We start from the raw sequence: 21508 nt of genomic DNA on the forward strand, positions 1-21508 counted from the left end.
AGATGTGGAAAGGAAATAATAAGATCTTTAAATGTCTCCAGACTGCCAAAGCCTCTGAGAGTGTGTCTGTCCATTTAAATTTCTTCAGTATTAAAAGTCTGCGGCACAATGGAAGCTTTGTAATAGGGCATAATGTAAAATGCTAACAAACAGCGTATGGGCCTGGTGCAGAGGGCTGTGTGTCAGCCCTGGGTGAAGGGCTGAAGAGGAGGCTGGAGCTGTTCTTGTAGAGGGAGAAAGAAGGCTTTTCATAATAAAAGGGTGGAATTTTCGCAGATAACTGTGCTTCTTATTTGCTCTGTAATGATCACAGTGTCTTGTATTCTGCTGTTTCTGCCAGATAAAGATAATTTGCCCCATTTTTGTTATACAGTTTAATGGAACTGAGCAGATTTTCCTGGAACGGATGCTGAATTCTCTGCTCCTTTGTAAAGTAGTGTTGTGGATTAGTTCTGGTATCCAAGAACGAGTGAACAGAAAGGAGCCATTTACTAAAAGACATAGGGTCAGAGTTCGAGATCACCATGCCAAGCTCTTTTGTTGAACAAATTGCCAGAAGGCTGCTGATACGCCAGGCAGAGTTTGTCCTTAATTCCGCGTGAATAGATTAAAAATGCAGATTTAGCTCAGGCATTGGCTGTGCTTAGCCTTCCTTGGCAAGAGGGCAGGCAGAGCTTCAGAGAAGTTTCAAGAGTTGCCATGCATATACCTTGCTTTTCAGTGTGCTGTAGCTGCTTGTGTGTGCCTGGTGCTGCCTGGAGGAGGTTTTCTTTGGGGAGGGGAGGAAGAATTTGGAGTTTAGGAAGAAGAATCCATCTAAAGAATCTGTAAATGAGTTAACTGCAAGACTTCATCTCTTAGTGAGAATCACTTTTTTTATGACTTACACGAAAATAATAACATTATTTTTGTGTATGTGCAACCAGCATTTGAAAAATTTTCTTTTATTAAGTACTTGCTTGCATTTGCTGCAAGAGTGCTGGCTTGGAGTGTGGCTCCACTGCAGTGGCCGTGTTTGGGTGTGTTCTTTCCTCTGTTCTTCCTTTCTTCCTTTTTGGAATTTACTTGGTTTCTTTTCTTTGACTAGCATAGCGTATCGTCGTGTCATTCGTGTCTATCAGTATGAAGTTGGGGATGATCTATCTGGAAGGTTTTTTCCTCTTATTTTCTTACCTCACTTTGGTTTTCAAACGCACCCTTTAATTCCAAGGCTCGCTTTCCTTCCAACTAACTTTCACGGCTTAGAGATGCTTGGAAGTTTGTTTCCCTGTTGACTCTTTCCTTTCCATGGTTGGTTCCCAGCTTCCTGCTCAGGGTTCTGGGCGTGTGCTTCAGCTCGTTAGTCGTGCATTGTATCTGAGCCTTAACCCTGTGGTGAGGAACACCCAGATGTTTAGTGCATTTTCATTGCTACAGAGTGATTCAGCACTTGAAATCCCCTTCTCAAGAAGCTCAAAAGCATGTAGGAGGATAGATTTCAGTGGGGATGAAAACCCAGTTTTAGTAACTTAAATACCAGGAACTTAAGTTTTGGGAACTTAAATACCACAGAGTCAAAGGTGAGGACAGCCCACCTGCACAGCGCCCAGAGTCGCTATCTGTGCACAGTACAAACTCACCATACATGTTTGTCGTGGTTTAGGCCAAATCCACCACTGGGGACCTGAGGGACCCCAGACGGGACCGACAGATGCTCCCCTCTACCCCTCTACAAAGAGAGAGGCAGAGGAGGAAAAAGAGACTTACGAGTTTAGAAGGAACTAAACTACTTTAATAAAATATTAATAATAAAATAAAAAGCAATAATGGAATATATACAAAACCGTATCAAGCTCCTGAGATGACAATCACGTCACCGGCTGGCACTGGGGCAGTCCCAGGCTGGACTCAGTGACAGACAGGAACTGGATTCTGGATCTGGATTCAGGATCGGGATCACAGGCAGACAAACAGAGTCCTCCTCAGACGTTGGCCATTGAAGGAAGAACCCGTGACCCTTTGATCCCTCAGCTTTTATACTGAGCATGAGGCAGATGGGATGGAATACCCTGTTGGTCAGTTTTGGGCCACCTGTCCTGTCCGCTCCTCCCTGCAGGTGGGACCCCACTATGCTTCTCCGCTTCCGACCCTCCAATGTGGCAAATAACAAAGTTGGTTGGCCTTGGGGGTTATAGCAATAAGTATAAGCAAGAGCCTCTCTGCATCCCATGCCTGGGCATCAGCTATAAACAATTGGTCTTATCACTCTGAGAGAGTGAACACTGACTGCACAATATGCAGTTAATTTCAGTTGTTAGAAGAGGCCCAGCTAAGAAGCAAAGTTACTGAACAAAATTGGTTCTGTTTTGCCTCAAACCAGGACAATGTTGGAAGAACAGAGGTTCTTAAACACTGCTGCTTAAAGGTTGCTTGGGATCTTGGGGGGGAAAAAAGCAGCATCCAGAGACTGCCCATAGTTAGTCTGTATGAAGTCGTTCTTGGAGACCATCGCCCCACAGTGGTGGCGTGGGGGCTGCAGTGTGCCTACAAGCTCAGACTGAGAGCAGTGGCTGTGCCTCAGTTTCTCTGGGTGCAGGATGGGAGAGGTGGGGTGGGAAAGGCAACTGTCCACCAGCCATTGCTGTGTAGCAGAGGTCTATAGTTTTCTGCAGAGACTATGCTGTACTAAGATTACTTTTAACCCAAACCAGTAGTTTTCAAGGTGGTTTTTTTCCCCATTTTATCCCCACGTAACACACCTCTGTACCTTACAGGCGAACACAGCCCATCTCCAGTGAATCACCTGTAGTTTGTGTGTGTGTGTGTGTGTGTGCTGGGCACAGTGGAGCGGGGTGGGACTGCACTAAGTTTCTAATTTCATTAGGTCCAGTAAAGCGGGCGCTTTTGATCTGGCATGAAGTGTGGCTGCTGATCATGTTGCCTTTCAAATGGGGCTAGAAATTAACCATATAAAGAAACAAGAATCAAACAAGATGTACATGTGTCAGTCTGAACTAGGATTAGTCAGAATAAACAAAATGCAAAAACAGTGTTTAACTGTCTACAGGAGAATAATACTGCTGTAAGGATTTTTAATTTCAAGGAAGGACTGTTAATTTCAAGCCCCACCTGCCATTTTTTATGGGCTAAGTGCACTCGCTCACTGTGATTCTTTGTTTAGGTCTTGTATGGTGGAGGAATCAGGAACGCTGGAATCACAGTTGGAAGCTACTAAAGTAAGCAATGCTCACCTGTGGCTAAAACACCTTTCCCAACTGATGACTCGACAACACAGGGTGGGAATGGAAATGCATGTAATTATATGGTAAAATCACGGAATCTTCAGAGTTGGAAGGGACCTCTAGAGATCATCTAGTCCAACTCCCCCTCCAATCTTAATTTTTTACACATTTTGCATACTGAAGAGACCTTTGGGATTATCTGTTTACATATCTGATGTTTACTTACATTGCAAGCCATTAAACAACAATCTGATGTAGTTTTCCTTTTTGTTCTTTTTTCTAAATGAGTGGGGTAGGGCAGAGACGACACAGGATTTTCAGCACATTTCTTAATAAGAGGGGCTTTTGTCTCAAGAAGTGGTTTGCAAGCCCTGTTGGTTTTCAGTAGTGTGCATGAAGAGAAACATTGTTTTGAATGCAATTTTACAAATCCCAGTATATGTATATATAATCCCATCAGAAAAAAAAAAAAGAGTATAACCCTTCCTCCCCTGCCAGCCTGCATTCTAACTTTTTGAAGGGTTTTTTTTTGGTTCCTTGATTTTTCTCCTCTTCACTCCCTCTTAACAGCGCAAGCACCAGGAGATCCGAGCTATGAGGAGCCAGCTGAAGAAGATTGAAGACCTTGGGGCAGCCATGGAAGAGGCACTTATCTTGGACAACAAATACACAGAACACAGCACCGTGGGGCTGGCGCAGCAGTGGGACCAGCTTGACCAGCTGGGGATGAGAATGCAGCACAACCTGGAGCAGCAGATTCAGGCTCGGTATTGCCTACCCCTTGTGCAGTGTAAAGGGGGATAAAACACAGGAGACGCATCTGCCTGTGTCTAAAAACAAACCTTGCACGCTCTGTGCTTGTGAGTCTCTCCTGTGCTCTGACGAATGGGTGTAGCGAGGTTGTAAATCCCCACCACCTCCTGGCTCTCTGCAGAGGGATGAAGTTAGCAGTTTTGGAAATAGTTCCAGTTGGCCATTAGCAATGGCGAGATCTTAGAGGAATTGATTTATTCCGTTGAGCTGTGGTGATGTAATGCATTGTTTGCTCATTTCTCCTCACCTTCTGATGCAGACGCTGGCCTGGGGCAAATGGACTCCAGCAGAGTTCTGCCGTTTAGGAACTGTTCACGAGCTTTGCTTCTTCCTTTTCAGAAACACAACTGGAGTCACCGAGGAGGCCCTGAAGGAGTTCAGCATGATGTTCAAGTGAGTTGCAGGGAAAGCGTGCCAGAGGAATGCTTGTGAGAGATTTCTGGCACGTGGATGGCTCCTGTTCGCAGGATTCTCTGACCGATCTGTTTGTAGCTCCTTTGTTGTCTGCCCAGTTCTGTGCTGAGCTGCTCCGATCTCTGCCAGATGGCAGCAGCCTCCAGAGACGCCCGTGGCTGGCTGGGTGCAGCACAGCCACGTGAGAGCCTCTCCTGAGCACAATGGTGTAGTAACTGGGAGCGCCAATGAATTCCAGCTGGGGATACAGCCATTTTTTGACTGCTTTTCAAACAAAGTAAAGAATTCGTCCTTGCATTTTATGTATGTTAGATAGGGACCGTTTAGTGAGTCGAGCTCATTTGTCCAGAGTAGTGAGCTGGTTATAATCTGTTCTAGTTTTCAGGCAACTGCATAGCTTTCAGTCAGATACTCAACAACTGACACTTAAAAATAGGGGGTTTGTTTTTGTTTTTAGGCACTTTGACAAGGACAAATCTGGACGACTTAATCACCAGGAGTTTAAGTCTTGCTTGCGCTCTCTGGGCTACGACCTGCCTATGGTTGAGGAAGGAGAGCCAGACCCAGAGTTTGAGTCTATCCTTGACACTGTAGATCCCAACAGGTAAGGGGGTTGGACCTTCTGTTTTTATATTGCGAAATACCGTATCGGTATTCTTTGGGGAGTTGGCTGGAAGGTCTCACACACTGAGAGAGCTGTGCTTGCTTCTGTTGTGGAGAGGCTATGGTCATTTTCATAACAATTCACGTAAAAGAGTCTTCATGAAGGCAAGCCGGACTCTTGTGAAGAAGAAATTAACTTTAGAAAATGATGTGGTGTTGACGGTCTCCTGCATTAAGACTTTCACTCCTCCCAGCAAAGTTAAAGCCCCTCTCAGGAGGGTATGGAAGCACTGTGCTCAGGTATTAATGGACAGCTGTGTTCACACGCTGTGTCTCACTGGCAGGGATGGACACGTCTCGCTGCAGGAGTATATGGCATTTATGATCAGCAGGGAAACAGAGAACGTGAAGTCCAGTGAGGAGATCGAGAGTGCTTTCCGCGCCCTCAGCTCAGAGGGGAAGCCCTACGTGACCAAGGAGGAGCTCTACCAAGTGAGTATGGGCTGCGGCCCCCCAGGGAGGAGCAGACAGAGGCTTTTTGTTTATAGACTGTTAACAAAGACCAGCAGTAGTTGCTTGGAGGTTCACGTCACTGTAGTTGAGTCAGTTCTGAACCTGCAGAGGTATCCTCTGCAGCAAACACAGGAATGATGGTAACGGCCTTACCCAGCTGCTTTCTTGGCTTTATAGAGGAAAAGCTCTAACTGCCAAAGAACTACTTAGGTTGAGTAAAACAAGAGCTACGCAAAGGCCTGGGAAGGGAGTGCTTTCACTGTGCTTGTCCTCAGAAACTTGTGCTTTCCTTTAATAATTTGGGAGACTAGAGGGAGATGTTTCTCCAGACAGCGATTCAAAGGAGAAGCTTAAGCCCAAGCTTAGACAGTATGAATGCCTCCTCCCTCACAGCCTTGCCAGGACAGCGAGTTTTTCCTGTCTGAATCCCACCAGCTGGCAGAGAAATAAAGAGTTTGCGCTGTTTCCTCATATCAATTACCTGTTCTGTCTTCTCTTCAGTGGGAAGACTTAGGTCAGACCTTCCAACCCTTAACCAAATAGTTCCAACAGCCAGAGCATTTCCATGCCCAGCATAGTTCTGCTGCTCTGGCTTCTGCCCCAAACTATGTGTGCCCCTGGGAACGGGAGGGCTGCTTGGAAATGTCCCATCCGCAGCTTCCCAAGTGCCCATCTCCACCTCTGTGCTGTCTTTGTCTTTCAGAACCTGACCCGGGAACAAGCCGATTACTGCATTTCTCACATGAAGCCCTACATGGACGGCAAGGGCAGAGAACTTCCTTCTGCCTATGACTACATAGAATTTACACGTTCACTCTTTGTGAATTGATCTAAAACACTAGTACCAAAAGATGCAAAGAACATGCTCACGTTTGCTGACTATAATAGCTCTGCATGTGGTCTCTCTCTCTCTTTGTGCTCTACAATAATCAATGTTACTTTATGATGTAACCTTAAACTGCTTAGCTTAAAACTCTTAGGGAAAACAAACATATTGCAGTGTGCTTCAATAAAGTGACTGGTCGAACCATGTCATCTTGTGTTTAATAGCTAAATGCAAATTTAACTGTTAGGTTGATGAAACTCCAGCTGTCATAATTAGTGTGTTTTAAGGCCAACACTGTGGAAGAGGTGAGTGGGCAACCTTTCCTGCAGCCAGAGTAGGAACAAGCTTCACGCAGCTGGTTGTGTTGCTGCCTTAGTCCATGATCTCACTTGCCAGCTGCTCCAGATGATTCATTTCCCTGGGTCCCTGCTCAGTGAAGTCAGAACTCAGCTGCCAGACTTTAACTGTACCGGTAGCATCCCCTGCTGCCAAGAGCTGAGTTTGCTTGATGTTAAATTCTACACAGTACACGGGGCATTCACCCACGGCCTGCTTTATGGAAAGGGCAGGCTTCTGCGAGCTTTTCTCAAAGTCAAATAGATGCACGTCTCCTGTAAAACAGAAACACTTATTGCAGCTTTAGGGCAACAGAGTTTGTATTTAACAGCAGATTAGCATCTACTGTTAGTATCTACTAAGTTTGAAAACGGGTTCTTTTTAACTTGTTTTCCCTTCCCTCTGATGGTGTCCAGGCTGTGACACATAGCCGACATCACTGTAAGACAGCGCAGATTTATTCTGCTGTCAGAGACCTGAAACCAGCTTGCCAAATTCTGTGAAATCTCTGTTCCTTAACTCAAAAATGTTTGGGCAGTTTTCTAAGGAAAAAGTTACTGTTTTAAACCATTAGCTTTAGAAATAAATGTCAAAAACAAGGAAGCTGGAAATAGCTTTCAGCCACGCTAGTCTCACCATGTTACATCCCTGGGAATGGCTGTGGCAACAGAAGTAAAGGTATCGTCAAAAGTGAAAAATAACTGTGACTGAAGTCATCTTGCTAGTTAGAAATGACTCTGTTACACTAATTGCACCGTACTGCTCTCTGCTTGTGGGAAGTGGTAATCAGTGCAATTGACTTCTACTAATTAATACCCAGCACAATCTTAATTCTATGTCTAAGAACAGGCACCTGCTGTTACTTGCCTTCCCCAGATGCAGCTGCAAAGACCAGTGGTCGAACTTGAGACCAGCGGACACAGAAGAGGTATTTCTTTGATAACTGAAGAGAAATGAGAGGTTGTGTCTGCAACATGGAATGCAAGTGAACTTGTCCGTCAGTCCCACAGCTCAGAAAGAGGTTCCTGGGGGAGGGAGGAAGCAAGAAACAACTTGTTTGGCTTTACTGCTAAAGATGGAGAAAAACCGGTCAAGGAGCATGACCTTGGACAATATTACTGCTTTGCAAAGGAGAACGTGTTTTCTAAAGCAGTGATTTCCGACACGGCTTTATTACTGTCCTCAATTAAGTTTAATGAGGGTTCATGTTGTCCCCTGAGTATTACTGGTGGGTTGTGGGCCAGGGATGCCTGAGAACTGCTGATCTAGAGACAGGCATTGTTAGAGCTCTGTTTGTCTCATGCAAATTAAATGCAAACCGGGCTGTCAGCATGTTTCACAGAAACATGGCTTGGGGCCTCTTCCATGGCTGGTGGGTAAAAGCTGCAGAGATCTGAGCTTCTAAGTTAAATTCAGGCAGCTACCCGTAAGATTTCTGATGGGCAGATCACTTAAGCACTGATAAGTAAATGACTTTTTCAGCTCCTTCCCTTGTCCTTAAATTGATCTTTAATATTAATGTCTTCCCCATCCCTGGAGGTGTTCAAGGCCAGGTTGGACGGAGCTTTGAGCAACCTGGTCTAGTGGGAGGTGTCCCTGCCCACGGCAGGGGGGTTGGAACTAGATGGTTTAAGGTCCTTTCCCACACAGACCATTCTCTGATCTAAGGAAGGTGCTGATGTTCTATGTTGGCCTGAGTGCAGATGCTATTTTGTGTTACTCATGTTGTGCCCACACGCAGCATACTCGAGTGGGTAGCTTCACCAGAGCCAATGGACGTTGTTTCTCCTATGACAGGAAGTGACTTGATCAAGTTCCCAATGCCAGGTGACCCTTTTTTGGAACTTGTACACATACACCCCCTGGGAATATTTGAAAAATGCACGTTTAGAGCCAGGCAGTAGTTGTGTTCAACATGTAGCACCAGTGTTAATTCACAGCACTTGCCTGTGGAAGGGCGAGCAGCTCACGGAGTACACCGGCCCACCATGCAGGGAGAAGGCGAGCTCTGCTGGTGCCCTGAGGGGAACAGAACTGCCTGTCTGATGGAGAGCCAGCTTCTCTGCTGCAGTGGAGCACTTCAGGGAATAGCCACCTTCCACACCAACAATGAACACACGGGGATCGAAGTGTGAAAAAGAGAGCGAGGTCACACCCACGGCTGCCTCTCCCCAGGCGAACTGGGAGAAAAAGAGACAACGCTGTTGTGAGGGCTTCAGTGAAACACATGTGCAGTTAGACCAGCAGGAACCAGTCTGGCAGGGACCCGGCAAGCTGTTCACAGCACGACTTGCACCAGCTACGATGTTTATAGCACTGCTCAGGCTTTAACCTCTGCAGCATCCTCCTACAAGGGGATTCATAAAAATTAGCATTATAAGCATGTTCTCTTCTCCATCCCAGCAGCTTCTCTTTAGAGCATGGCAAAACCTCAGCTGTGGCCAGTCTTCCAAGGAGTGATTTCAGTACAGGAAAGGAGATGGGGATCAAGGGTTAGTGCCGATGTTCAAAAGGGGCCTATCCTGGCCCTTCCTCTGTGAGCTCTACCACACAGGATCCAGAGTTTAGAGTGTTTTTGTCAAGTCAGTGCTCTTTGAACTGCTGAACTTACCTTCTTCAGCTGAGTGCTGCGCGGGATCTGCTGAGCCACAATGGCGAATCCTTCAGCCAAGGCCAGTCGACCATCTCGCGCCTCCCTCCACACCAGGATCTTCCCATCCGTCGACACGCTCAACAGCCGGGCATGGTTTCTGTGCTTGGCGTCAGGTAACCAGTTAACCTGTTCCAAATGTCACAAGGTCGTAACAAGGGGGACTGTCACAACAGCCAAGCCCACGCTTAGCAGCCTGCAGTCCCCTGACCTGCCAAGATGACACAGGAGCAGAGCCAGGCGCCAGCCAGTGATCTTGGTACCAAACCAGCTTCTGCTAGGAGCTGGCACAGAGGCGAAGAGAGAAATGTGTTTAGGTGTTAGGGCTGAATTCTGTATTGCAGTTTCTGTGGTTCACCTGCCATCACCTTTGAGACGGCTTATTTATAGCACTTTCACCCAGCTATAAACAGCAGCATTTTCCTGACATTCAGCTGAGAAAATACACATATTTCCCAGAGTCACAGGACCCCAGAAGGACAAAAACCACTAGGAAGCCAGACTGCATGACAGGTTGTGCCCCTTCCACTTCGTTGTAGCTTTAAGCTTCCAACTAAGGATCAGTGATGCTTTGCTGCTTACATTTTTAAACCACTACAAGTATTGTAGGCTGCACCTACATCGATAAACAGTTACAGCATGGGAACGGGCCTACTATTCATTTATCCTGAACAGTGAGAAATTGTTTTTCTACAGGGCGAGTATGCAGTTCACCAAATGCCTGTTTATTAGCTAGATTTGGGGAAAAATAGACAACCACAAGAGCTGAAACATAGCAGCCTGTCTGAGAGCTTCAAGTAAAGCACCAGTAAGGTGAATAAGAACTGAAGGGATGAAATAGAGCCTCCCCCAGCTGTGTCTGGTGCAGATGTTCTCTGTTACCTGATAGACAGGATCAATGTGAGTGTCATCTGTCAGCCCCGTCCTCCAGATCACGGGGTCTTCTGTTCTGCTGGTATCCCAGACCACCAGCTCCCCACTGAACAGGCCACCTGAAAGGACAAAGATACCAATAAAATGCATGAGGACTAACAGTGCATAAACACGAGCACTGCAGGGGGCAGTTTGCGCTGTTACTACAAGAGAACTGGGGATAACTTTTCTTATTGCCAGTGCGTATGACCAGAGTTCTGGGATGAGCAGTCCTCAGCAGAAAGGGTGACATGCACAAATGAAGCTCTGGTGGAAACAGGCTCACCAGCTTCAGAGAACTGGCAGCTATATACAGGGCACAGTCAGCTCTGGTGTAAAAGAATACAGCTCTACCAAAATATGTACATTCTTCCCACTTACATCCAGAGCTGAATTTCCTTTTACCATCTCTCTGAGAAGAGAAGAAAATCCCAGTTTGGAAGCAACAGTGCACTTGTCAATGTTGCTGAGCATTAGTTCGTCAGTTTGAGGAGCTGCAACACCATCACTTCTGCAAGAAATCTTAGGCTGAGCTGAGAGAGAGAGAAAACAAATGATCCAAGCTGAAGGAAATAAGGGTACGTTAAGGTAAGAGCAACCTACCAGCTATCAGTGAAGGCTGGGAGGGATGGAAAGCCAGGCACATGATGGAACTGGGAACATCCACCACTAGGTCAGGGCGCTGTGGATTCAACCCTCTTCTGTCCAGATTCCAGGTACAGACATAGGATTTTTCAGTGCTCCAGTCCCCACCATCCAACCTGAAGAGGAGAAAGCTATGTCTTGCCTTGTCTGTTCTGCAGAGAATCCCAGTCCAGCAGAGCTCTGGTATGCCCCACTCGTCATTTAAAGATGCTGCCTTGTGGCTTGAAGGAAAACTGAGGTGATGGGATCATGAGGTGATGACACTTCTCTGCAGGCTAGTGTATATACAGTGCACGTCAGTGTACTTACAGAACAAAGTGGCTGCAAGTAAATCTCAGATATGAGTCACTATTCCAAGACATACTAACCACTCAAACAACGGGAATAATCTAAAAGGCGCATACAGAAAGATGCTATGAGTATTTGGGAATGCAAAGCCTAAAGAGACTAAACTGGTGCTGATTTGCAAACTGGCTGAGTTGCAAACCATGTTTCCTCTAAATGAGCAAAGATCCAGGGCCTGAGAATAAACAGTGAAGAAATGTCTTACCTGGAGGACTGACAGGGGCTGAAAAAGCTTATTGACACTTGCTTGGCCTGAGTTAAGCAGAATGATTTGAAGTCCAGGTGCCTCCACAAGAACAAAGAACATTCTCCACAACCACCAAATGGTGTTGATGACCCTGCAGAAATCATGTCACGCACCCCAACTCTATGGATTTGAATCCAGTCCTATGCCCATCATACTTGTTTGCCACAAGTGGCTCATGAATTATTAGTCTGGGATGCTAAAAGACCCCTACCGCTCTACTTCCTCTGTTATTTCTATCTGTTTCACTCATCACACACTTACCAAAATGTTACACGGATTCTGTCACTAGCACCACACTGACCAACGTGATGTCCTGTCTTGCTACCAGGAGACAATTTGGAGGACACAGATGTGCAGAACTGTCAGTGGCCAAGACAGGAAGTAATCATTTTGAACCTGACTTCTACTTCCTTTATTTGATGCTATTAATTCTTTTATTGGAAGAGATATGATCAAATAAAAGGAGCAATTGGAAGAGATATGATCAAATAAAAGGAGCAATTTTTCATCCAATGGGTAGTCGATCTGTGAAACTCCTTATTAAAGGATGTTGTAGATGCTAAAAGTTTACCCAGATTCACAGAGACTATGCAAGTTCATGGAAGGGAATTCTACTGAGGGTAACCACAGACACAGAAACCACATTCTGATCTGAAAACAGCTGTAGACTGGGTGAGCAGAAGGGGCAAGTAACATACAGGTTTACCCTGTTTTGCTTTTACCCTGTGCATTCAACTCACGGATCCCCTTTTTGCTAGGGCTCTTAATCGAAGGAAACAGTAGTGGAAGGAAAAAGGAATAAGGGCAGCAGTAGGGCACAGAGAGGAGAGACTGCTTTCATTGGATTAGATGAAAGTTTTGTCCAACCTTCAATTCAGAAATTCTTAAATGTTTGTTTGCGCACATCCGTAGCATCAGGCGCATATGTGAATGGGTGCCAGTTTCCTCCAGGGTGCTAAGAGACCACATTAAAACAACACGATCTTCAATGAAGATAAGCACGTACTTCCAAACCTCACCCACATATATTTGCAAGTGCATCTGCTCTTTACCTTTTTTCTCCAAATAAAATCTATCTAGAAACAGATTTGTAAGACCATATGTATCCATTCTTGGGGCAGGGGGAAGGTAGAAGAAATAAAAGCTGTAATTTAAGATTGCCCTAAGATTCTGTTTCTTTGAATATGAATTATTTAACTTGCATACAGTGTATGTATATGCCTACTTTATTACTACAGAGAAAGCAAAAACTCAGGTCAGCCTGAGATGTCATATCAACCTCCGTTGTGCTCTCAATCCATTCAGATACTCACCGGCCATACGAACATGCAACAACAGATCCAGTTGCATTCCATGAGATGCTGGTAACCTGTAGGTTTTGATCCTGAGCCTCTGGGTATGACAACGTATGCAAACACAACACCTGGAAGAGATCAAATTCAAACACTGAAGCAGTAATTTCCAAACACAGAGAAATGAGATCTATGCACCTCCTGCATACGATCCTATGGTTACAGCGTTGGCTTCCCTTCTCTCCAAGTAGCACATAGATATATGTGAAAAAGTCGTTGAATTCCTACTGGAAAAAAAAAAAATAAACACAACACACGACCCCACCAAACCAACTGTTGCCTCATAATTACCTCTCACAGACTGCACACTTCAGGGGCTACACAACAGCTGTGGAAGGCTTTGCTGTAAGGATTTACAACAGCCCCCCAGGCAGCAGTCTAGCACTCATTAAGCTTCACAAGCAATGGTTTGAAAATGACTGTACCAAAACATACTGACTGATACAAATTGCTCCCACTCTTGAGCACTGTACACTAAACAAATATAATCTAAGTAGGAAGAGCTGCCAAATCACTGACTTCAACTGTTCCTAGATAACTTCTAGGCTGGGATGCTCTAAAAGGACTACTGGAAGCTGACAATAAGACTACACCAACTGCAGGCTTCCTTCTCACAAAGCTGCTGCAACACAGTCACTAGTAGGAAGAACAGTTTTAACGAGCAAGGCCAGGCCACAAGCAAAGGAGGAAGCTGGAGGAAAAAAAAGCCAGTAATTTCTAATTATTAGAATCTGGCAAGAACAATCACAGCAGTAAGAAATGGAACTAACGAGATAGAGCAGCTGCAACCAGCTCTGTTGGGTAATGACAACTATCTGAATTTGATCAACTTACTGTTTCATTCTGATCTGTCCAGTTCACTTCAAAGCCATCAAAGGCACGGCTTTTCCAGTTCTTATTTAGCTCTTTGATAACAGCATCCTCCACTTTCTGAAGGAATGATAGAAGGCTAATATAATCCGCTTGGACTTCTTGCTGGAAGTCTTGGACAGCATCTTTACTTTGATCTGTCTGCACACCGGCATCTTGGCTAGTATGAGATTGTACTGCAGTTTCTGCTGTTGAGATTTTCCCAGTTTGGCAGCTTTTCTAGTAAAAGAAGACAGACAGTCCGTAATCCAAACAGGAAAAAAAAAAAAAAAAAAAAAAAAAAAAAAAAAAGAGTCCTGCACAACACATTCAAAGCATCTTCCCCTTTTTGGCATTTCATAGAGACATTCAAACACATTTGCACACCTCTGGTTCATGGTTAAAAGCAGGGTACCTCTGTAACTGTCGGTGTGCCAGTGATGTATTTATGACCTTCACATAATCTGACATGAGGCAGAGAAGCCTGAATGCCAGTCGAATTCAGGGCATGTGCCCTACAGCATGGAATGAGCTGGATGAGAGAAAGCAAAAAGGCAGAGAGCCTCCAGAGCAAATCACAAGCACCGAATGCGATGACAAGTGCAGTATTACCAGCTCTCAAGCTACTAGCTTTGTGCCAGCTGCATAGGTGTTTCTTTGCCAATTTGTATAAAGAGCCTAAATTTGTGAAACACTGCAAAGGGGCAGAGCCAGAGGCAAACACCGGCACCTCGGGCCCGCCCGCCGCCGGCTCTTCCCCGGGAACCGGTAGGGATGGAAACTCCGTCCCGGGACGCGCCGGAGCAGTGGGACCTGCGGGGGCGTCCACCGGGCACGGAGGGGATGCGTCGGGACCCGGCCGCCCCTTCAGCAGGAGCGGGGGGAGGAAAGGAGCAGGCCGCCTCTGACAGCCGCCGCCGGCCCGGCCCCTCCGGCAGTATAAGAGCGCGGAACGAGGCCGCAGTCGCCCTGAGGGGCACCGAGGTCTCTCACCGCCTCGCAGCGGGCGCTCCGGGCGCTCCTCCACAGCGACTCCACGTCAGCGCCGGGCACCGTCCGGTCCGCGAACATGGCGGCGAACAGGGGTCGCGGCCCGACGAGCTCCCACCGCCCGCTCTGCGGGTTCCCATGGAAACGGACGAGGCGCCGAGGGATGACGTCACCGCGAGCGACGGGTCGGGTGGTAAACTGAGCCGGGCGGGGGCCATGTTGGGGAAGGGTGTGGAGATTTTGTGTGGCTCTGTGTGGGAGAGGGCTGTGGGCTGGACACGGAGCCGGGGCTCCTCGGCGGGGGCTGGTCCGGTGGGGGCTTGTCTTTGCCTTTCGGCCGCTCCTGCCGTACCGGCGCGAGGCCCCGGCTGGTCCCGCCGCGCCGCCGGGGGAACAGAAGCAGGAGGGTGCGGGGGCTGCCAGGAGTTAAGATGGTACCGGGGAGGGGGGTCGGGCCGCATTGTGAGAAAAACAATGTTTGAGGAGAAATCCGATATTCGGCGACTGGCGGTGCAAAGCTGCCGCAGCGCTTAGCGGTGCGAGCTGCCTTCCCTGAGGCTGCTCCGGAGCCGCTGTCGGCTGCTTCGATGCAGCTGGGAAACAGGCCTGGGCCAGGGCTCCACTGCTCTCTGCCCTCCACCGGGCAATTATTTGTAGTGATAGAAACATAATTTTAAGTACGGCATTCTGGTTTGCGTGTACGGTGTGTGCTTGCCCAGGAAACGGGGTAGGGGAGTCAACTCCAAATGTGTGTAAAGCCTGGCGTGCGTTTTGACTTCCTTGCTTTTTACGTTTGTTGGTGGTGATGAGGGAATGATGGTAATTTGTACTGTGGGTGAACTACAGTTTAACCTCACTCCAAGCTTGCTGCGTGCCAGATGGGTTGCTGGAGCCGGGCAGCTCTCCTCCCCGGAGCACCGGAGAGCTGTAGGTAACCGGGTGCAACATCTGTCTATTGGTGTGACTGCAGCTGGATGAGGTCGTGCTGCGCTTGTCTGCAGAAACATTTACTGGTGTTACAGCTTCCTTAAGCACAGTCATACCTATTAGGAACAATCACGGGGTTTTTTTTTCTAATTGTAACTCCATTGGAACAACTTAATGATGAACACACAGGCTAAATTTAGTGCTGGCATAAGTAGGCACAGATGCACTAACTTCAGCAGAGTTATTCCTGCTGTTGCTGGGAAGGAGTTTGGCCTGTATGTAAAAATCGAGATTACAGCATACAGAGCAGGCGCTCATGAGAACGGACATAGCGCTGCTTTAGCACATGTGAATCTGTTTCTCTCAGAGCTGAGTGCAGCGGCTCTTCTGAGGAATTTGAAGTATTTCACAAATACTAGTGAAATAAGATTCCCTAAAACTCGTGGTAAAGAACTGTTATAGCCATGTTACAAATAGTGAAACTGAAGCAGAAAGAGATTCAGTGGCACCTCCTTCCAAAGCAAGGAAAACAAGTCCTGATTGAACTGAAGCCTCCAGATTTCAAATCCTGTACTGTGTACCTGGTGTGACTCTTTCCCTGGTTTGTGCGGACCTTCATGGTACTTCATAGTACAGCTAAGAACATAAATGCATTCTTGGTTTGGGCGAATGGTGCTTTTAGCCCTGTAGTCTCTCCCTGATTAGCATAGGAGTTAATCTGAATTTCCAGACTTCAAGTTCAGCATCTCCTGCAGTGGGATGTAGCTGGTACCTGTGGAAATGACAGTAGCCTGCTTTTTAGTGATAGGATGTGAGTCTGACCACTTTCACAGTCCACTTCTCTTGTAGGCAGGACCCTGGCACCTCCCTTTTGGTCACTGACAGTGAATAATGGACCAGATGGACATTGGCTTGACCAAGAAGGTTATTTTTTTTTTTTATGTCCTTTTTCATGGTATGGCTTACTTTTTGTCAGGACGTGAATTACAATACTTAATGACAAAGTATACTCTGCTGTCCTCCTCTGCCAATTTTAACCCAAGTGAAACATCTCAAAAGCTACAGCTCTAGAACTCTTCTTTAGATTTTCAACCAGGTGTCTGTACCCAGAGGTTTGAGATTACTTTATTTCTCATCCAGCTTTGTTTCTACCTTGTTTTAAACATCCATTTACAAAGCAGCTTTAAAAGACATGAGAGTATTGGAAACAATGTACTGGGTTTGTCCCAGCAGGATTCCAGTCCCTTTTCTGGAGGAAATACTTGGTGTTCTGCCTCAGTGTATTCATTCAAGAACTCAATTGCTATATCATAAAATAGTGCTCTGCTGCTATTATTGGTGAAATCCTAGTACAGCACTTCCTGCAAAATGCTTATTTTTTAAAAGATCAGCAGACTGTCCTGCTTGACGATGCAAAATAGTGACAAGATAATCTGTCCCTTAATAAGGGAAATAAAAATATTTTCTATTCAAATTCAGCAACCCTATTGAAAGTACGTGAAGTGACCATTGTGGATGAGTTTACTACTGCAAATAGTTAAATGCAGGAAGTAGGAGGATTTTTTTATCTCAATTTACTTTATGTTGAATAACTGACACAAAATATTTGAACCCAATAGCAGAGTGTTTTCTAAGAGGTTCTTAATGTTTAATATTTATCATCTATAAATAGATCATCTTAAGTCATCACTAAATTATCTTTAATTGGTATGATTAGAACTGCCAAGGAATATTACTGTTTGGAAGTAGAGTAAATAGTGCAAGTGTGAATTTATATACAGTCTGCATCATAAAAAAAAGAGGTAAGCGCAAACTGCAATTTTAAAACTTCAAATAACTTGTCAGAGGGAATTTATGGAGAAAAGTTTTTGTGTTTTATGAGATGGCAAAGTGAGATAAGAAAACTGGAATTTGAATATGTGAAACAGACCAAAAATAAATCTATATGTTTTTCATCAAGTAATATACGAAGTTACTGAAAATGTAGTACATGTTCCCTGTAACGTGGTGCATGTCTGGACTTTTTCCTCCCTGAGGATGAGAAAGGAGAAAACAGCTCCAGAAGATGACTGTTCGAAGTAACTGCAGTTTAATCCTTCTTTATTCCAATATCTGATTTGCTGGGGTTTCAATATATCAGCAGTATTTCAATAAATTGTGTCTTGCTTTTTCTTCCTGGCATGGCAGTATCAAGATACATAGATGTTTTGACATAGTAACACTACATTGGAAATAAGGTAAAATCAGGCATAACTGGGGGAGGGTTGTTACTAGGCTGAGGCTACGAAGTCTCCCTAAAGTGACTAACATCATTACAGTGCTGATCTGTGCTTTTTTTTCTTCTTTGTGTTTTGTGAGACAAAGTATTAGTAAGTTTTCACTTTCACATAGTAGAGCAAATCAGCATCAGAAAACAAGAACAAGAGAGGACTGAGGTAGAGATAGCAGTGTGAGAAGAAGCACTGGTGGAGAAATTTTCAGGAAAAAGAATGAGGTGTAACAATAAGTGTGCATACTGGGGGTATGATTTCTACGACCTGGAGCAGAACAAACGTTCTAAGCTAAATCTCAGTAAAAATTCACTAAGTAGTGAGTGCAGTAGCTGCCCTCTATTTGTGATAAATGAAATAACTGGGTTCTGCTGAGGCTCCAGAAAGCCAAAACAACAGTCTCTACCCAAAAATAGACATAACTGAGCCTTCCCCTTTTATACCCTCTCCCTATTCCCTCCACCACGAACAGACGCAAGAAAGGATGACGAAAACAACATGCATAGTTCAAACAAGAATGGAGTGTCTGGCCATGAGAAAGAGCTCTTGGGGCTTAGATTGGCAGCAAGAGGCTTGAAATGGGATCAAAGGCATTGCCTTTTACTGATTGATGGTTCTGTTCAGAGGAACAGAACTTACTACATAGTCTCATTTATTAAAAAGAAACAACAAAACAAACAAACAAAAAAACCAACACAGCCAAACAACAAAACTCTTCAAACACTAAAATGGGTTTGTATCAAAGCATTGCCACTCCAGAACCTACTTGTCTCCCCAACTAGTATAACTAGCAAGACTGAATTCTGTTTCACCAATTGTTCATTTCAAACCTGTGCACTACTCTATTGCCTGGCAGGACAAATCTGGTTTGGATGAGGCCTGGGTACTTAACTGCATTGCCTTTGAATTAACCCAAGAATGTAATGGAGAGTTTGAACTGGCTTTACGCTCACATTTTGTGCTTATTATTTGGGTACAGACAATACCTGATCAGTTACTCCTCTACTATTTAGCTTTGAACTAGGTCTTGAGTGTCATTTGCTTTAGAGTGAGATTGTTTGCTCTACTGATCTAGAAGTTAGTCTCACTGAGGCTCAGAGGTTTCTGTTAAATGGAAATATCCCTACAGAAAAATAATCGAGATACTACCCAAAAGGAAAATGACTAGAAAGCCCCTTACATCTGCAGCATTATTTAAAAGCACATCTCTTTAGTTTCATCAATAAGCCTGTTCCCAAAGTTTTCCTCAACAGCAGCACCCTCTGGTGCTACTGTAGGTGGTGATTTTGGAGTTCTAAATGCAAGACCAAGAAGTAGTGAGTTGACAGAGGTCTGTTTATCTGCAGCGCTGCCTGTGATACTCCTCATCTCGTATTCGGAATACACCACAAGCTTTTATTTTACTCTTGCCAAAGCTCTGCAAGGTAGAGAACTGCTGGTGCCATTTTTTGACAGGGAAAATTTCAGCTTTAGAGGTTAGATGACTTGCCAAATCATGCTGGGAATTCATGGCAGAAAGAACAGGACCCAAGTTCCTAAACTGCAGAGTGGTGTTTCAACCATATCTGATGCATATTTTGTGGATGTGTTGCTAATGTAGACATCTTATTTCTTTTTGCTAGAGATTTGTGATTTTAAAACATCAGGTATTCACACATATGCTAAACCTGAAGGAAAGAAAGGTCACCACAACAGTTCAGTGTTGAAAACACCACATCTGTGGAGCCAACCAGATGCTCAGTAGCTTAATGAGGGTTCAGGTCCTTGTGTGGACTCAGTGTATTACCTCAAGCTGGGTGAATCCTCCAGCTATTGCTTCTCCAGTGCCATTCGTAAAAGGCTCATGCATTTCTCTAATTTCTGCCCTCCTTTTCCCCATCCCTCCTCTCAACTGTCCCTGCAAATTCTGTGTCCTTTTTGCTTTCAAAACTGTACTTACAATTTAGGCAGAAAACATATTGCCTCATTTCTGAAGTTCTGTAACACCTAGAAACATGATACATCATAAAAATGATACATCTCCATTAAAATCATAGGTCTATTATGCTTTGTAGAATTAAGAGTTCGGGGGGGGCCCTTAATAAATATTATGGGTATGACTTCTTGCACTGTACAGGTATTACCTATCCCATATTCCTACATTGATAATAAGACAAAGATTTTAATCACTTGTAACCAAAATGGGAAGGAGCACAGGGAAAGCTTGCTTTGTCGCAGGTGTCAGCAAGCTACCACCACAGGGGTGCAAAGACACCATGCCAGCAGGCTTTGAATGGCAAGCAAGAGTTGGCACAGGGCCAAAAGCCACAGCATATCGAAAGAGGCATCTCTGATGGGCTCAGGATCCCAATTCCTGGCTGTCGTGTTGCTCCGAACTTGGTGGCAGCTGGGAGCCTCTGCCTTGGACAGGGGCTTGATGCTGTCAGCAAGGTGATTGGCAGTGTCTCTCTCCTTTCAGACTCAGCAGCCTCTAGTTCCTGCTGAGTTTGTACCAGCATGCCCACCATCTAATCTCAGAAATAAAAGTACAATCTGGCATGCCACTCTTAAAAGGTAGCTGACCCTTTGCAATGCTGACAACATGGAAGGAAATGCTGAGATCCCTGAAATTAATCTCACATTCAGTAGCCATGCATGATTAAAAATTATTTATCTGTTCTGTGCATCACTTCAACTCATATTATGTCTACAGTACTTCAAACAGTTGTTGGAATTTTAATTGATATGTATAAAGCAGCTGGCTACCTCAAAAAGCATTGCAGGCAGGTATTATTCATCTGAATAAAATTATGTATCCTTTGCAGAATTGTTGTTTCAAAAAATGACATTCAGAAATAAGTAGTTGTAGTCCACTCAGTACCATCAGGTTTGTACTTATGTAAAGCAAGCAAGCAGAATTTGCATGATAGTTCTTGATCACTCTTCAGAAATATATATTTATTTAATTTCAAACATGATACTTTAATTTCTTATATATGATGAACAGTGATCAACAGACACATCATAGCTTTACTGGGGTAAAAATATGTAATTAAGAGTAGAAAATAAAATAATGTTCCTACCATCATGTTAGCTAATACAGTAGGAAAGACAGATTTGCAAGGACTCCTTTTATTGATATAACCTTCACTTCAATTTAGAGAGTTTGCATATTGTGAGTTCAGCTAGACCTGCAAAATCATCTTACACTTAGTGTGAAAGCCAATTCTGAAATGGCAAATAAAAATATCCCATTTTGATTTGTCTGTTATCCCAAGTGTAACAAGGATCCTAAAGGATCCTGGAGCATATTATACAAACACACACAGAGATAACTTTACAAAATTACACACTGCAGAAAGATGATCATCTTCTCAAAAGCACATGGACCATTAAAGGAAGCAGAATATCTTGTATAGACAAATTGGATCTGTCAGTGTGAGTGTTTCAACTGCTGCAGAAAATGCCAAGTGATTTGTAATGATCACTTTATTTTTATCACCTCTAAAAGACGGCACCTTTATCTTTTAGAAGAATGACAGGATAGTAGTTTGGTACTCAGAAATAACAGAATAGCCAGTTTGTGTAACTTTTTTCTTTAGTGTGGATGTAGGGT

At 44.7% G+C, this 21508-nt stretch overlaps 2 protein-coding genes across 7 annotated transcripts in view; one reads left to right on the forward strand and one right to left on the reverse strand.

Annotated features, from left to right (window-relative positions):
• The window catches only part of SPTAN1 (spectrin alpha, non-erythrocytic 1), a 53326-nt gene extending 46738 nt beyond the window's left edge, over positions 1-6588 (forward strand). For 3 of the 6 annotated variants that reach the window (XM_082492722.1, XM_082492717.1, XM_082492718.1), the window contains 7 exons: positions 1088-1150; positions 3161-3215; positions 3792-3988; positions 4374-4427; positions 4906-5052; positions 5396-5543; positions 6268-6588. In XM_082492722.1, coding sequence (XP_082348848.1) covers positions 1088-1150; positions 3161-3215; positions 3792-3988; positions 4374-4427; positions 4906-5052; positions 5396-5543; positions 6268-6393 — 790 coding nt within the window. In that variant the 3' untranslated portion in view covers positions 6394-6588. The remainder of the gene's footprint in view (positions 1-1087; positions 1151-3160; positions 3216-3791; positions 3989-4373; positions 4428-4905; positions 5053-5395; positions 5544-6267) is intronic. The other 3 variants (XM_082492719.1, XM_082492721.1, XM_082492720.1) reach the window with 1 other exon arrangement.
• A 54-nt stretch (positions 6589-6642) lies between these two features.
• DYNC2I2 (dynein 2 intermediate chain 2) lies at positions 6643-14197 on the reverse strand (the record flags this gene model as incomplete). The annotated part of the gene is made up of 9 exons (XM_082492556.1): positions 6643-7001; positions 7594-7751; positions 8674-8906; positions 9338-9505; positions 10259-10368; positions 10892-11049; positions 12839-12948; positions 13712-13966; positions 14114-14197. 9 exons carry the CDS (start codon positions 14195-14197, stop codon positions 6763-6765), a joined length of 1515 nt encoding a protein of 504 aa, XP_082348682.1. The 3' UTR covers positions 6643-6762.
• Between the last annotated feature and the right edge of the window lie 7311 nt (positions 14198-21508).

This window comes from Vanellus vanellus, assembly GCF_965231255.1.
Source record: "Vanellus vanellus genome assembly, chromosome: 18".
Taxonomy (NCBI): Eukaryota; Metazoa; Chordata; class Aves; order Charadriiformes; family Charadriidae; genus Vanellus; species Vanellus vanellus.